General features: G+C 46.8%; 1 protein-coding gene across 2 annotated transcripts in view; it reads right to left on the reverse strand.

Annotated features, from left to right (window-relative positions):
• Positions 1–6,184: 6,184 nt before the first annotated feature.
• FADS6 (fatty acid desaturase 6) overlaps positions 6,185–17,516 on the reverse strand; it is a 48,354-nt gene continuing 37,022 nt past the window's right edge. For both annotated transcript variants that reach the window (XM_048818153.2, XM_075119261.1), the window contains exons 3-7: positions 14,151–14,317; positions 12,605–12,785; positions 9,695–9,882; positions 8,588–8,767; positions 6,185–7,149 (exon numbers count right to left, since the gene is read on the reverse strand). In XM_048818153.2, coding sequence (XP_048674110.2) covers positions 7,000–7,149; positions 8,588–8,767; positions 9,695–9,882; positions 12,605–12,785; positions 14,151–14,317 — 866 coding nt within the window. In that variant the 3' untranslated portion in view covers positions 6,185–6,999. The remainder of the gene's footprint in view (positions 7,150–8,587; positions 8,768–9,694; positions 9,883–12,604; positions 12,786–14,150; positions 14,318–17,516) is intronic.

Raw genomic sequence — 17,516 nt, forward strand, 5'->3', positions numbered from 1 at the left:
GGGATTTTCAAAAGCCCTTAGGCATCTAATTTCCATGGATTTCATTGACTTTCAAAAAGACTTAGGCTCCTGAGCCCTTACATCACTTTTGAAAATGGGACTTAGGCACCTAAGTGTCTTTTCTTTAAGTCCTCTGGTGTTTAGTTGCCAAGTAAGGAGCAAACTAAGTCCAACCTGCATTTTGGAGATGGGAGGAGGTGCACTGCATGAGCAGTTGTGCAGAAAACTATTCATCCATAACAGGAGCATGATCACTGACCAGAGCATGCCCACTAGCTGACCATGCCCTCCCCCAGCAGAGCCATCCCTTGGCAAATCAGGGTGACCGCTCTGGGCCACATGCTTCAGTGTGCGTGTGTCGTGCGAGGCCAGCCCTGAGGGAGGTGGGTTTAGGGATGCCTCGTATTTATTCTTCTTCCTTGCCATCGCGGGCGGTCTCTGGCAGCAGCGACCACAGCCCGCCCCGCTGCGCCCCACCGGCTCCCAGCATCGCCCGCCGCTGCACCAACAGCGTCCTAGCACTGCCAAAACATGCCAGTGCCAGGCTGACCCCATCCACTGTCCTTCTGCCCCGGACCCCTCCCTTTTCTGGGACCTGCCAGCACAGGGGGCTCCCTCACCCCAGCACAGGTGCCACCCTGTAACTCTCCATCGTCCCTTGCCCCCCAGCACTGGTGTCCCCTCCCTACACCAGATTTCACCTGTATAAAAAATGTTAGGGGGAACCCATACAGGCTGATTGGTCCTGGGCCCCGCACCCTCCCAGGGACGGCCTTGACCCCCAGTACCATCATCCAGATACCTGCCAATGCACAAAGAGAATCGGTTCCTGCCCACTCAGGGCTGCCAGCATTAGCACCATCCTCCTATGCTCAACAAGGGCCAGGGGGCAAATTCTGGCTACCTTGGAGCAGAAGCACCAGTGAGGATGGGGCTCCTAGCACCTTCTCCTTTGCCTCCATGGTGCCCTCAGGCAATTTGTCTTTTAACACTTTATTCCCGGGCTAGTAACTTTTCTGCCTGGAGTTTCATTGTGCTTCCTACACACCCATCAGCCTGAACACACCCTCTTTCTCACCAGGACATTTACAGCCACATTATGCAGTAACTCTTGGTCCTTCACAGCCAACACCCCAGGATTTGGTACTGGCAGAATTTGGTTTCACCAATTGTCTTTCATCCTCAGGGGGTCCCCACTTCTATTACATTGCTGGCCAGTATGAAGCACTGGCCCTTCCCTTCCTCACAAGGCACACTCTTTACAGAACCCTAAATCATCAAGCAACAGAAGATGGATTTCTACCACCAAGTTGTTACAGTGGGGCTCGTAGCAGCCATACAGTTAAGATTGAAACTAGCTTACTGTTTAACAGCTGGTTATTCCAAGAGTCCTACAATCCACATGGTTTCTTACATTACCTTGAAAATCACTTGGCAGCTTTCTGGGAATGAGTATGGTGCACATGAGTTGCTCTGGCCCACCAGAGTTAGTTGTTCTGATTTCAATGGGAGTTAGGCGCCTAAATACTTCTGAAGATCTGGACCTCTCTACCTCCATTCTGTAGCAGCTCCTTTTGGAAGTTTGGCCACAGAACACAGCATGTGTCACCAGGCTGGCTGCTTGCCAAATGCTCCCTCATGGCCAGAGATCACTCTGCATGGGGTCTGCCTCAGTTTCCCCCTCCAAGGGGCTTCCTAAATAAACACCCCCAGACCCAGAAGCTTTCATAAATTCAATGAAAACATCCCTCCTTAGTGTTTCGTTTGTTAATTTAAAGTTTAAAAATAAACACAAACATTTTTTTCTCCCCCGCCTTAAACTGGACACATCTCTGGTGTCCCAGGGTCCTTCCTCCCTTAATTGGCTATTCTCAGACCTTCCTACCTCAAGCAACTCCCCTACAGGAACTTTTTTCACTCTCTACAGCTTCCTGAACATTCCCACTGCTGTAACTTCCTGTTGCTCCTTATAAGAGAATCAGCTCCTCCCTACCTAGCTGGATCTACTAATTAAACCCCAGCCATAGCTCGTCCCAGATGTGGCAAGCAGGGCTAATTTATAGAATCATAGAAGATTAGGGTTGGAAGAGACCTCAGGAGTTCATCTAGTCCAACCCCCTGCTCAAAGCAGGACCGACCCCAACTAAATCATCCCAGCCAGGGCTTTGTCCAGCCGGACCTTAAAAACCTCTAAGGATGGAGATTACACCACCTCCTTATGTAAACCCATTCCAGTGCTTCACCACCTGCTAGGTGAAATAGTTTTTCTTAATATCCAACCAAGACCTCCCCACTGCAACTTGAGACAATTACTCCCTGTTCTGTCATCTGCCACCACTGAGAACAGCAGAGCTCCATCCTCTTTGGAACCCCCCTTCAGGTAGCTGAAAGCTGCTATCAAATCCCCCCTCACTCTTCTCTTCTGCAGACTAAATAAACCCGGTTCCCTCAGCCTCTCCTCATAAGTCATGTGCCCCAGCCCACTAACAATTTTCATTGCCCTCCACTGGACTCTCTCCAATTTGTCCACATCATTTCTGTAATGGGGGCCCCAAAACTGGAAGCAGTACTCCAGGTGTGGCCTCACCAGTGCTGAATAGAGGGGAATAATCACTTCCCTCGATCTGCTGGCAATGCTCCTACTAATGCATCCCCGTATGCTGTTAGCCTTCTTGGCAACAAGGGCACACTGCTGACTCATATCCAGCTTCTCGCCCACTGTAATTCCCAGATCCTTTTCTGCATAACTGCTGCTTAGCCAGTCGGTCCCCAGCCTGTATCAGTGCATGGGATTCTTCTGTCCGAAGTGCCGGACTCTGCACTTGTCCTTGTTGAACCTCATCAGATTTCTTTTGGCCCAATCCTCCAAGGTCACTCTGGACCCTATCCCTACCCTCCAGTGTATCTACCTCTCCCCCCAGCTTAGTATCATCCATGAACTTGCTGAGGGTGCAATCCATCCCATCATCTAGATAATTAATGAAGATGTTGAACAAAATCGCTGATCACTACCCATTGAGCCCAAAGATTTAGCCAGTTTTCTATCCATCTTATAGTCCATTCATCCAATCCATACTTCTTTAATTGTACAGGGGCTGGCCAGGTCCAGACCTCCGGCCCTTCAAGGCACAGGCCACCCCACCACTGTATGGTTTAAGAGCTGACAGTTCAAATTGCTCTAAAAGCTACATATATACTCAGATTATTTTGAGAATTGTTATGCCTTGTCAGAGCCAGGGATAGAGTGAGTGGTGCCAGTCTGAGATCAGTTGGCCCAGTGGTTCTTCAGGCACAGCCCCCTCAATAAGGAGCTGAGTTTAATATTCAAATTGCTCTAAAACCCATGTGTACAGGGAGATTATCTTGAAAACTGGTAGGTCACAAGAGAGGCTGATGTAGATCTTTGATCTCTAGATCAAAGTTGAGGTCATTTGGTCAAGGGATTCCCAAATTACGGCCCATTTACACGGAGCTGGCCATACCACTTTCAGATTCTTACAGCTTTTTTGATGCAGTGCTAGGGAAAATTCACACCCCAACCTTAACCTCAGCACTAAGGTTTTTGGGCAGTGAATAATCAATAGAGTTCCTACGCTACAGACTGTCTTCCTTAGACCCTAGTAATTGCCACTTTCAGTCTCTAGGTGGCTCTGTAGGTAAGGATGCCCTTGTAATGGAGAACTACTGAAAACAGCCATTGCTCCCACTGGTGCTTAGCGTATCCATAGGTTGATGGGATATCAGCTTTTGTACATATTAGTGGAGGAAAAAATAGCATTTTCTGTCCTCAGGATTTCTTTTCCCACCAGGTTTCTGTCAAATCCACTTCTTACCAAACTGTGCTGTAATAACCATAGTAGCATCTGGTAGTGGGATTAGCCTCTCCTGCTATCGCTGGAACTGGGAGCTCCATTAACATTGCAAATTTTAGCATAAATTGGCCATCAGGATTAATGAAGCATTTAATAACGGAATCATAAACATTATCGATGGAAAAGGTCTGTTAGAGCTTAACTCTGTGACTCAACTGCACATCCTTGGATGATCTCACAAGTGCAACCACAGGGCCCAATTCTCCTCTTATGGTGGTGTAAATCAGGAGTAACTACACAAACCAATGGAGTGACACCGGTGCAGAACTGCATTCAGGGTGAAATTCACTCCTGTGCACTGGGCCAAGGGGACTTAGGCTGTGGATAGGCCTGGTCCTGACCCTGTGCTGAGGTGAAATTCACGCTCAGTGAAGAAAAGGAAAGGCCTCCACCTGTCAAGATGTGAGGTCTTGGTAAACCGTGGCAAGATAAATGCCACAGATATTCTAGCATAGCCCTTCTTAGATGCACATTCCAACACAAGACCCACTCCCTACCCCTCCCACACACACACGCTTCACCCCCACCACTATATTCTCAGGGCCAGATCTTTCAATCCTTCTTCCTTGACTCCAGTGGTAATTTTGCCTGAAAAAGGACTGACTGCAGGATTTGGCCCACAGAAGGCGACCAAAGAATTTGCCTTTGTAATGGCTTTCTAGAACTGAGGACAAAGATAAATAAGAGAACTTTATCGCCCATTTAGAATGGTTTGTAAGAGGCAGTTTGGGTTTTAGGATTTGCTTCTTGCTGAATGAGCATTTTTCTTTGCATTAGCCACACAGCAGACAAAGTGTTAGGAACGGTGGAGGCAGTGCTGCCTTACCTGCAGTTATCTTGCCTTTTCTTAACATGGAAAATTAATCCGTTAAAGTGGATAAATATTAATAGCTTCTTGGCCCAGAACCCAAAAGGGGCAGAAGAGGAATTTGCCTCTTGCCGTTTTTCAGAAAGCTTTGAGAGGCAGTCTTAGCACAATGTAGTCACTGCCCCCTCTTCCCACCCTCCAACAATACTACTGGCTGGTTCTGATGTTCATCCTCTAGGATTTTACAGCAGAAGGAAGGGAGGCTTCCCGTGTCTCTCCCTGAGGACAGTGGAAAATGAAGTTAGACCTGGGCTCGCACAGTATTTTAGTCCTTTCACACACAATTTGGTGCTGGCGAAAGGTGCCAAATTGCAGAGCCAACCTAAGGGGCTTGTGGATCCTAGGGCTATCCCTCTGCCCTATCCCATCCCAAGTGTGAAGGAACTGTGCCGTGTAGTGTAAAGGAGAGAATCTCTTCTCTCAAGCTTCTTCCCCTTTTCCTCGCAAAGTGCTCTGATCATGTAACCCAGTAGCTAGGGATGAAAGCTTGCCACAGACTTTTCGTTTGAAGATCACAGGTTACCCTGGACTCCTCTACACACCCAGGACTGGTCCATTGGCTCAGAACACCATCGCCACAGGTCCCTCAATTCTAGAGCGAATATCCGAGTAGCTCTTGGCTCTTGGGGGCTGTGGCATCCCAGCTGCCCCTGATGACATGAGGTGGCTGCAAGCCAAGCCCTCTCCCAGATCGTGTGGTAGCTGGCTGCACAAAGGGGCAGCTAAGCAGTGAATTAAGTACAGGACTGAGACCAGGGGTTCTCCTGCATTCTCAGCCTGGCTCCGACACCAACTTCCTCTTATTGAGATAACTTAATCTCTCTGCCTTAGCTCCCCTGTTTGTTAAATTGGGGTAACAACAGGTAACTATCTTGCAGGATGTGTCGGGATGATTAAGTACCTACGGCAACATTTTGGGACTCTGATCCTACATCACTTAGGCATTTTTGAACATTTTTACCCTTAACATTTGTATATTGCTATATATCCGGGGTGAAATACTGCCCCGACTGAAGTCACTGAGAGTTTTGCAATAGGCCAGGATTTCACCTTAGGTCTATGGCAAAATTCCTGAATGAGCACAAAGCCCTCCAGTAGCTAGAAACCAGCAGGCTCCCAGAGTCCTGCCTTCTTTGGATAACTGTCTCTTACAAAACTTTCTGCAATGTTGGTGACTACATATAGTGGCCAGGACAAACAGTTGGGTTCCATGTCTGCAGCAGGAAGCTGGGGTAACCTTGTGATTTCCACCATGACCACCCACAACACAAACACTTTACATGTCAGAAGCCAGTTAAGTTGGAAGTTCACCCCAAAGAATCCTCTCTCTAACACTTCTGCAAATCCTCCATCCTGCTCTTTGTACTGGGGTGAAACCACGGTTGCACTGGGGATCAGGGCAGCACAAAAACTTTTCACCAACTCACCCCCAAACTGCTCTGGCTAGCTTTGTCAAATCCACACTCCTGGAAGGAATTTATTTATCCACAAAAAAGGTAGAGCATAGGTTGCAGCAGTGCAAGTTTTTCTTACACCACACCACCAACGTGCCTCCATTAAACTGGAGAGACCACCTTTAAAGCCGTACAGTCTTTATGGCCCATTCCATCCTCAGCTTCTCAACTGAGTCTGCTGACTAGGGTTTTGTAATATGGGCATCTTTCTCTGAGAAACTGGAGCTGTCAACTCAATTCACATAGGCCACTAGAGCTATCAGATGGGAACCAGTTTTCAGTTGTTCCAAAAATACAAGCTTTGCCTGGATTTGAACCATTGACCTAGAGATAAAGGCTGCCCCACCGCCAGTCCCCGAGTCATCCTGTCCTTTTGGCACACTGGAGTTGGATAGGATGTGAATTCACTTTCTTGTTGTGCTCTCAGTCCTGTTCCAGAGACACAGCAGTAAAGAAAACAAGAATCAATAGCAACATCTGTCCAAGAGTTAAAAGAGAATGGTGGAAAAATAGATACCAGCTACTAATACCTCAGGTAAACTCACATTTGATCCTACTGTATTGGAGCTACAGAATTCCCTTCTGTCCCATCACCATTCAGTCACAGTTTATCATTCTAGTGGCATTTCTTGGTCTCTATGTGTATTTCCATCTGTCCAAAAGCAAGACACTTGAGGCAAACTTGTTTCCTCTTTGATTGCTTTATAAGGGCAATGTCTTTGGTTTTAAACTTCCTGATCTTGTCCGATGTTATAATGACCCACAGGAAACAGCCCTATCTCTTGCTGTCATGTTCCAGAGCCTATCACTGAATCCCCACAAGTTCAGATATCGGGGGTGCATTGACCATCAGTTCCTCGTAATGGTGTAGGAACAGCTGTAGTCGGGAGATATAGGAGTCCTCGTTGTATGGAAGCTTCTTCTTTTTCAGGTACTGGGAGACTATGGGCTTGATCTAAGAGGGAAAGGTATTATTAAAATAGCACAGTAAATTCTAATGATGATGACTTACATTTGTACAGGTCTTTCCTCCAGAGAGATCATTAAGTCCTTTGAAAACTATGCATGTAGGAATCATGTCGCCTACTGCCAAAACGTAGCCAACTCTGGGGTGGAATGTGAAAACTGCTTAACAGTAGCTAAAACTACACAATGGCTTAACTCAGGGAATGAAGATGATTAAGTATCCAACTCGAGCAGCAAAGGGAATTTAGATGAGTTGGAATAAGGGCAGGATATTGAGGCTGATACCCTTCTCTTGTCAAAAGGGCCAGATGACCACAAATGCTCACTACTTTGATTTTGCACCTCATCTGAAAGCTTGGATCTCCGACATCCTTCCCTCATACCGCCCTGGGGCACTGGTTCAATATTGGCACAGAGGGAAGAGTGCCACCTACTGAATTACCAACATTGCCTTTTGCAGCACCTGAAGGTTTGTTCGATTGTTTCCCCAAGCCTGACCTTGCTTATCTTGTGAGATCTGACAAGGACACTGCCTTGAACTGGTATCACAGTAGCACCATGTCTTTATTGTTACTAACACCAGATGTATACATGGGACTGTAAAATTAGTAAATGGTGTCAAACACAGTGTAGAGATGGGCCTGGACTAGGGTGACCAGATGTCCCGATTTTATAGGGACAGTCCCGATTTTGGGGGCTTTTTCGTATATAGGCACCTATTAACCCCCACCTCCTGTCCCAATTTTTTACACTTGCTGTCTGGCCACCCTATCCTGGACTGCAAAGTATAGATCCAGATCTCAGCTTTCCCAAAATTTCAGGGTGTTTGGATCTAGGGTTTTGGCTGGAGCCTACATCTGATACACTGCAAGTGGACAAATAAACACAATACAGGTCAACCATAGCAGGTGTATGATGAAGATAACTGGAATTATTCACAGATTAGGTGGGGGCCTGAAAAGCTTTCCCAGAAGGAGAGGGGGGACTTTGCTAAACACTCACTGGAAGGCTGTTACAATAATAAAGAACAAAGTCAAGAATGGAGGAAGGACACAACGGAAGAAGGCTGGAGAGAAGACTGAGTAGAATGTGGGGAGGAAGAAGTGGAGTGGGAGGAAATGAGGTAGAGATCTAGTTAGAGTTGGAGTTATGGAGTGTTCTGAAAATGGGAAGGAGTCTAAAATTAATGAGGAAGAAGAGGGTAAGCCAGTGCAAAGAGAGGAACACGGAAGCATGGTCAGATATGCAGGATAGGGAAAGAGGCTTAGCACCTCTATTTTAGTTAACTGGAAGGGGTAAAACACACAGACTTATCTCCTCATTACCTCTTCCCATGCTCATCAATCTTCTCTGTGCTACATGGCACTCCCACTCCTGTCCTGCTCCTTCCACACACCTTCTAGACATGCCCTCCGTTTATCTCTTACCTTCAGGCACATGTTGTCAGAGAGGTTTGGGAAAAGGTGATGCTCCACATGGCAGTTGATGATGGAGTGCCCAAAGGACCAGTCCAGCAGGGCATTCCGGGGCAGATTCAGAACTCCAAGGCTCATCAGGTGAATCCGCTTGGGCTTCTTATCAGCGGAGAACATCGGGAGGCCAATGTGCTACAAGACAAAACACGAAGACTACAACATCTCTTCCTACAGCGGGCAGTTGGGGAGCAGGGCTTCCTGAGGACAAGGGTGGAATCCAGCAGTGTCAGGTCAGGGCAAAATAGTGGCAGTTTCTCAAACTCCTCATCCTTTTCTGTACATGATCTTGTGAGTCGCCTTCTTTATGGGCATGATGAGTCCTCATAAAAGGTAACAGGCTAGTGCCATCAACTGGAATGCTCTAGTTTCCCACTCACTACTTACAGGTCAAGCACGGTGTGGAAGCATTCACACACTGCTCCCCACACATTATCCCAGGGCCACCCATTCATGGCAAATAGAAAAGAAGCCAGAGTCCAATTACACCACAGTAGCTTGGAAACCCCAGCGGCTTCAGAGGGGTTATCTGCATAAATGTGAACAGAATCTGGCCATCTGTATGCATTTCATCCCTAGGCCTGTCAAGACTGATCTATCAATGAATCCCCAATGTGCAAGGACCACCCACTTTTGTGGTTTTATGCTCATTCCATCTTTCCCAAATGTACCTGGATTTTAAAGTAACATCTTCTCTTAGTGTGAGAAGGGGCCAATTCTGATCTCATTTATACCTGTAAGAAACTGGATAAATTCCAGTGAAATCAGTAGATTTGTTCCATTTTTACACCACTGTAATTAAGATCATAATCCAGCCTTCTGTGTTCATTCTGTCTCAACTTTCTGCACACTGCTAACTGACATCAGTCTCCTCAACATTTTGGGCCTGAGTCTAATCTGATATGAAATCAGTGCCACTGGATCAGAATCAGGTTGTTTGTCTTAAGTTTATAGATGCTTCAATTGCCAAAGTCAAAGTGAGAGCTATTTAATTAATACAGGGAGCTTTGCTTTGTTTTGCTTCCAAGGAATTTGGTACAAGCTGGAGTTTGCGACCTCTACCTGGAAGATGTTAACATGGATGTAGGGGTGGGCAAGGAGAGATCGTGTGATCAACATGCAGATGAGGGCAGACCACACTGATTGGAACCCTGAGACATTGACCAGGAGCCAGTAATGGGAGTAGAGACCAAGAAACATGCAGCAGAGTGTCCGGAGAGCTGTTTTCAACTCAACATCCTTCAACAAACCTATGAAAGAAAGAACAGACAATGTGTAGGGAAACAGTCAATCCCTCCCCACATCTTCCAAGTTATGCAGCTGGGGAATAATGGTGTAGTTCTTATATTCCAAATCCCAGGAGAGGCACTGGTCAGTTACTATGTACAAATTCCAGGAGCAGCTGATCCCAGACCCACTTCAACACCTAAGGTTCCACTGGCTTTCAGAAAACTTTTTGAACAGTGTCACCAAGCGAGCTGTAGGACATGGATTTGTTTCTGGTTTAACCTGATTATTGTTCTAGTCCTGAGACAATTTATGGGTCAGATACTGAAGACCTTACTAAGCTTCAGCAGTCCTTACTTGGATGAAATTCCCCACTGAAGTCAATAGGCGTTTGCTTGAGAAAGGACCAAGTAAAAATTAAAGTAGCACTCACCCAAGCGAGTAGTCTCATTGACAGAATGCTAGAGCTACTCTGTAACGTGAGTTAGGGTTGCAGAATCAGGGCTTAAATAATGACCTCAGAATTTGGTCCTATATGGCCTATGATTTTTCTGCAACCAATTAGCAGCTGTTCACTACCCATGGTTGTGTGTCAGTCTCCTGAAAGACTGAACAGCTTCCATATACTATGAACGTTGTATTTCCCCAGTTATCATCCAGTCTCTTCTTCCACTGTCTGCACCTCCTTATCCCATTCTTCCCACTGAGACCATCTTCTTCCACTCCCTAGCACTGACACCAGTATGCTTCAAATATTTTCCATTCCTTTCTTTCATTATATTCCAGCCTAGCATGCCCCTCACCAACCCTACATATATCTGAGTAAGGACAACAGGATCTGGCCTGGGTAAGTGCTTCAGTGTTTGTATAGTGCTTTGAAGATCTGAAGAAGTATATACATGTAACCCTTCTGCCCATCAGAGTTGGCAGCAACAAGGGCCGGGTTCAATATCTAGGGGATTCATTCCAATAACACAATGCAAACCAGCTCGAGGCCCCACCCAGTGACCTGGGACAAATATATACCACCCCTGCTGGGTGCCTCCAAGAGGCAATACTTCCCGTCTCGCAAGCACATAGTCTGAGTGTAGCAAAAAGCCTTTTAATAACAGAGAGAAACAATGTGGCATTATGTTGGGGATACACCACCAACAGGATTGGTAACACAACCCATGAGCAAAAAAACCCACCCCAAGCAAATTGGGGCATGTCCTTTCCCTTTGGTTCTTGAGTCCAGCAACCCCAAACCACCCAAAGTCCCAAAAGTCTCTGTCCCTGGTCAGGGCAGCCCCAGAGTTCGAAAGTTTATCTGCAGAGCTTTACCTCCCAACCTGGGTGGAGATGGGTGGCGGGGGAGAGAGGTAAGGGGCACCTTACATGATCTGAAGCTGACCGCCCCACAGCTCCATAGGCCTTCGCTCCACTCTGCCAGCCGCCCCACAAAAGTGCTCCACCATCCGGTCCACAAACTGCTCCGCTCCGCGTCCCACAAGCAGCTCCCGCCATCCTATGAACTGTGCCACCAGCCTGTCCACAAGGCACTCCAGCCACCTCACAAACTGCTCCACAATATATCTTCAGGCTCCCCCACTACTTAACACAACGCTCAGAGATTTCAGCTCTTAGTCAGTTCAGCTCTTTAGTGAATTCAGCTTGTAGTAGGGGAGCCTCAGTGCTGGTGCACCATTAGCCCAAAGTGAGCTCAGCAGCCTGTAACTAGACTCCTAATGGAATCAAAATTAGCTCTGATATTCCACAGTGGAGAGAGGAAGAAGTGCAATTAGCATGTAAGGCCCTCACCCAGGGGCCCATACCACCAAATATTAATACTTATCCCCAGCCTCTCTCAATTCACAGAGTTTTGGAACCCATGACCCTTGCCTAGCGAGTGCTACTTAGTTGATTGTGAGTCCCTCCATCATAACAAAAGGCCAAGTACAGTTCCAAGCACAGTTCCCATTATCAGGGTAATAACAATTTATTCTTCCTGCCCCAATAACAGAGACACTGGGGATCCCACAGCAGCCAAAGTGACCATTTGGGCAGCTATGGCCTCATTCTAGGCGGGGTGGGTGTGCCTATGCAAATGAGATCAGCCCCTGAAGTTCTTTTCCACAACTTGCCACACCTCACCACCAGATGTCAGGGTGGAGCTCATCCTGACACTGCTTACATACAAATCTGGATCCTATTGTCCTTATCTAGGCAAAATACCTGCTGAAGTCAACGGGTCTGAGAATGGACTGAATTAAAAATAAATAAGGATTTCAGGCATTTGGCCCATTGACTTCAATGTGAGATTTGCCTAAGGTCTTCAGTATTTGACCCAATATATTTAAATATTGAGTTTTTGTGAGTGCATTCCATTCTGAATGTACAATCTGCTTCTCAAAAGGGTCCCTATTGTGCCAGTTTAAGAATCAAGAAGCCCTGCAGATGGTTCTGGCGAACGCCTTAGTTTTGAGCAGATAGCCCAAAGGACTTCTTCTGCTCCTTCCTACTGTCTGTTATACGCACTTGTCCTGTCTCATCCTAACTTAGATTGTAAGATGTTCAGGCAAGAGACTGCATTGGTACAGCTCCTAGTACCATCAGGCCTTTAACCTGACTGGGGCTTCCATAATACTGCTAATTGTATTTATCTTTTGGGGCCCTTACGAATTAGTTTAATTTTTAGTTTAAAAAAACCTTTAGGTTTTAAACAATACCTATAGAAGAAAAATACCTCAGAGGAAAGCTACATACCAAGTGCCACTAGCGGGGTTAAAACAGGTATAGCAATGGGTGCAATGAACATGTAGACATATCGGTTCAAGAAAGGAATCTTCCAAGTACTGGAATCGCCTAGTCTGATAACATTAGTGTAACCGTGGTGGAGTTTCACATGGTTGTAGTATGCCTGCTCTGCTGTGAAAGCTGAGCAAACCTGGAAGAGAAAGAAAAGAGAAGTAAATGCAGAACAGCGTGCATGCAAGGATCAGAACATGGCAGGTACACAGCATTGTCTCACTGGGATGACCCCACCACAGAGGTTCACACTCAAAGCCTTGTTATTGTCATGCACTAGGATAAGAGGACTAATATGATATAACTACACCCGAGAAATACATCTGTTGTCTGCACCACATATGCCTTAAAATGCTGTTGAAGCTGCATGATACAAGCATGGTAGATAATTTCTGGAGTTACACAAAGATATGTACTTTACAGCTGAGGACAGTACTAATCTCTAAGGTCATTTCTATGATAAGAACATTCCAGTTACACAAAGAGTTATTCAAGTTTACTGATTATCAGAGACAGGCTTTAGCCAAAACCCAGAATCAAACAACCCCCAGCTTGAGGGTAAATTGAGAGTGAGAGGCAGAATTGAGCCTCAGGCCCAGCTCCATTAAGTGATGCATCTAGTGATCATGTATACCTTTGGCTGTTCTGAATGTATAAACTCTTCCACAGTTAGGAGTTGATGTCTGTGCCCCAACTGATTGGAAAGCTAATTTCTCTTCATTTTGGAAATTCCAATTTTCGAGTATGGTCTCAGAGTTGATGTATGGCCTTAATATGACAAAAAGATATTATAACAAATCTGTGTTCACTTTATACTTCCCGGTTATCACTACATTGCACATCAGGGCCATTTGCAATTTTGCAGCACCAACAGAGACAGAACTCACTTCCTTTTGCTCTCTGAATATATCTGTCCCTTGAGCGGAAAGTGCTACTAGTTCAATACTATTAGGGACTGGCTTTTGAAATGAAGATTTGATCCCAAGAGCTGATCTATTCACAAGTTATGGATCAGCGGGGCTGGTGGTTATCAGGAGAAAATTGAAGAGGATTGCCTTAATTTCCTTTGGCATTTTGAAAATCAGAAAGAAATCTCTCCCCTCTTTGGAGAGGAACTTGGCAGTTAATACACTGCAACTTGTTGAGCTGGTGATTAGGGCTAATGTGCCAAATCCTGACTTCAGTTACACTCTCTTAACTCAGTCACTCTCGATTCATGTATCTGGTGATGAGTTGCCATCAAGCTATCTGACAGAATGGCCTCTGCTCAATGGAAATGTGCTTCTATGCATATTATCTACCCCATCCCCAGGTCTGGACCCACATTCACATACACATGCCATGCAAACCACCCCACACCCATGCAACATGACAAGGTGTAGCTGTAAGCTTTGCACTGTTCTGCCTAGCTATCTTGGTTTTTATAGTCACCCAGCACCATGAAATCTGAGTACCTCCTATATAAACGTACACACAGGAGCATTCTCCCACATTGGTTACATACCTCGAGGAAGAATATGGCCCAAACTTTCCCCCAAGACTTGGACTCCGTCAAGGCATTGTGGCTGGCCAAGTGGCTTCCTTTCACTGTTATAGTGTGGTGTACTATGCCCAAGATGAAGATGCCCAACAGGAAGGGAAGGGCATTGTCTGAACGCAGACACAGGAACCCTAGAGATAGAAAGAAAAACCTTGGAGCTATTAAGCCTTCTAGATAGTTAAGATCAGACCAGTATAATGGCCAAGGCAAGATCCATGGGGGACTGCTTTCCCCATAAGAACTACAGCTCTCCTGGGCAAATGAGATCTCATTCTGAAGGAGTCTCCATTTTCCTTCTTCTCACCAAAGTAAAGTGGAAATCCAGGTACCCAGTTCAGATACAATGGGGATGAGGGCCATAAAAGCACCTAGCTAGATTGACAGATGAAAGTCTATGGGACAGGGAAGTGTTCATGTAGTCTCCTAGACTGTCAGTGTCAGATGAAAAGGGTTATGATGAAGGCTTTCTTTGTGCTGACTATCCAACTCGCTTTCCCCCCCAAGTTTAAGGGCAAATTCTAATGTAGTCAGAGTGCCCTGCACACACCAGGGGATTCTTGCACTCCTCCAGTCTCCCCCCCCCCCCAGCTCCCTGGGTGTTACTCTCCCATCCCTCTCTATTTCAGGGACTCCCAGCAACTCCCCACCCCCCTCATGCCATAGGCTCTGTGTCCCCCAGCCTCCCTCCTGGGTCCCCATTCTTCCCCTGCCCCCACCCCCACAAAGACTGCGTGCGCATCTTGTGGGTGTCTAGTCATCAGCTCAAGATAAACATGACTAAAACACAATTCCTAACTCCCCCCTCCCCACTGCTAAGCCCTCCTCTCTCTTTCTTTTATCAACCACCGTGGACAACACCATCATCCAGGCCCATAACCATGGGCGGCGCATAGGCTGGGGAAGGCTGCGCCTCCCCAAACAGCCCGATGTGGCCACACCTACACTCCTCCCCAAAGCCCAGGCAGGCTGGTCCTTTTCAGGGAAGCAGCGTGCTGGGGCTAGGGCGGCTGGGACTTGGGGTGGCTAGGGCCGCCCACCCGTCCTGTGCTCGGGGGTAGGGGGGCCCATGTGCCGCCCACCCGTCCTGTGCCTGGGGGGGCGCCACTCACCTGGCACTGAGGGACTCCGGTGGGGGAAGGGGACAGGTCCTCAGGCGAGAGGACGGGGCTGGCTGGGGGCTAGCCTCCCTCAGCCGGCGATTCATAACCTGGGCATCACCTTCAACCTGAACCTCTCTCTGATCCTCACATCCAGGCTACATCTAAATCTTCTCCCGCCAACGTAGCTACTGCCTCTCGCAGAAGTGGAGTTATTAAGTCAACGGGAGAGAGCTCTCCCATAAGCTTAGAGCGTCTTCACCAGACACACTACAGTGGCACAGCTGCATCGGTGCCGCTGGGCTGATGCAAGTTTGTAGTGTAGGCCTGCAAAAGGAATCAGCAAGATTGAGATACAGCCTAGATGTGAGGATCAGAGAGAACACATATTTCAAAGGACCATTGAAGGTGAAGTGGCCAGTTAATACCTCTCCTGTCATGAAAGCATGAGAAAATGGAGCAGTAGTGGGTTATAATTGTTGTAATAAGCCATAAATCCAGTGTCTTTATTCACTCCATGATTTTTAGTGTCTAGCAAAGTTATGAATTTAAGCTCCCAGGCTCGTCTTGTGAAGGCGTTGTGCAGGTTTCCAACAGAAGGTGTTACGTCTGCCCAACCGGAAAGCTCCATTGATATCAGACTGACTATTGTGGGACTATAAAGAGGACAAAAGACATTTGTTTTTTTGTCCCTCTCTTCATGAACAGGAGTCATGCAAGTGGATTTTTCCTGTCAGCTGAGCTTGCAGCTCAGAGCGGAAGGGAAGAGGGAGATAAAAACCCCTAACAAGAATGAACTGGATCTCTATGATGATTGGACTCTAAGGGGCAAGGTTTACTAGGCACAGGCAAGGCATCCAATGATGCCTACAAATAACTCCAGAACGGTTAGGCTGTTGGTGCTGAAACACTGCCCATCATGCTGACCAATACTCTCATTGTTCACTTGTACCCTTCCCCCCCCGTCTATATCCATCTGCTGTCTCTTGTCTCTTATCTTATATTTTGATTGTGAACTCCTTGGAGCAAGGACCATCTTTTTGCTCTGTATTTGCACAATGCCTAGCACAATGGGGCTCTGGTCCATGACTGGAGCTCCTAAGTGCTACAGTAATACAAACAATAATTCCCCATTTTCCCTCCATGCCCCCTTTTCCTCATTCCACCCTATACTCCCCTATTCCCCCCATGCCAGAGGATCTGTTTGCTCCCCATTTCCCCCATGCCAAGGTCCCTCCCCCATTCTCCCCCCATCCCATCAGGGGTTCTGTGTGTGCCCCCTTTCCTCCCAGGCCTGTCCATTCTCCCCTTCCCTCCCACCATTTTTGTTTTCCTTTCTCTCTCTCTCTTTCTTTCAGGGTGTGAACACTTTTAAACTGTATTGGGAGGAGTGGGAGAGCTAAACTGAGGAGTATTGTTAATGGCTGCCATCAATTGGCTCTGTGATCTATTAGACTGTTATAGGTGGTTGAAGCAGCTGGCTCTGCTAACCAGATGCCAGGGACTCCAGGTGTCCCCCCATTTAGTCCTTCCAATTTTTGCATTTCCACCAAAATCAATAGGACTTTCCCTAACATTCTGGAATTGATTGGATGCAGGATTCATAAGTTATTGCATTGCATCCAAATGTCCAAACAGAGAAATGCCATGACGGTGAGTGGAAGTCCTCACAAGGTTGGTCAAATAAACAGTGATGGCAAAATGTTCCAGAGTTCTGGTTCAGCTCAGCTAAGCAGCCATAAACCTAGGTATCTAAGTCCCTGCCTCTTCTCCTTGTGGGTGACCCCTCTCCTTCCACATTAAAGTCAGTGCTTTGGTCCTCACTTTTAAGGCACTCCATAAATCTGTCCCTACATCTTAATCTGCATCTCCAGCTCTACCCAACTGCACTCAAGGAAGCTTCCTTCCTGAGAGTTCCCTTCATCTCTCTTTCCCCACTCCTACCTCAATGCCCTCTGTCACGCTGCTTAGGATGCTTTGGCCAACACCAAACTCCCATTCGTTTCTTATTCAAAACACTTCAGAGAAGCTACCTAATTCTTGCACTTTCTAGCTACGATCGCACTGTATGTCTCCTTGTTTGTACCTGATTATATTCTGAGACTCTAAGCTCTTTGGGGCAGGGACCTGTTATTTGCTTGGCACAGCAGCTCCCCTATTGCACAGTGAGGTACTCTACAAGGATCTGTAAGTCCCGAGTGTCTTAATTAGTTCATACTCTGGCAAATTCCCA

Source organism: Caretta caretta, chromosome 14 (assembly GCF_965140235.1).
Source record: "Caretta caretta isolate rCarCar2 chromosome 14, rCarCar1.hap1, whole genome shotgun sequence".
NCBI classification, from domain to species: domain Eukaryota; kingdom Metazoa; phylum Chordata; order Testudines; family Cheloniidae; genus Caretta; species Caretta caretta.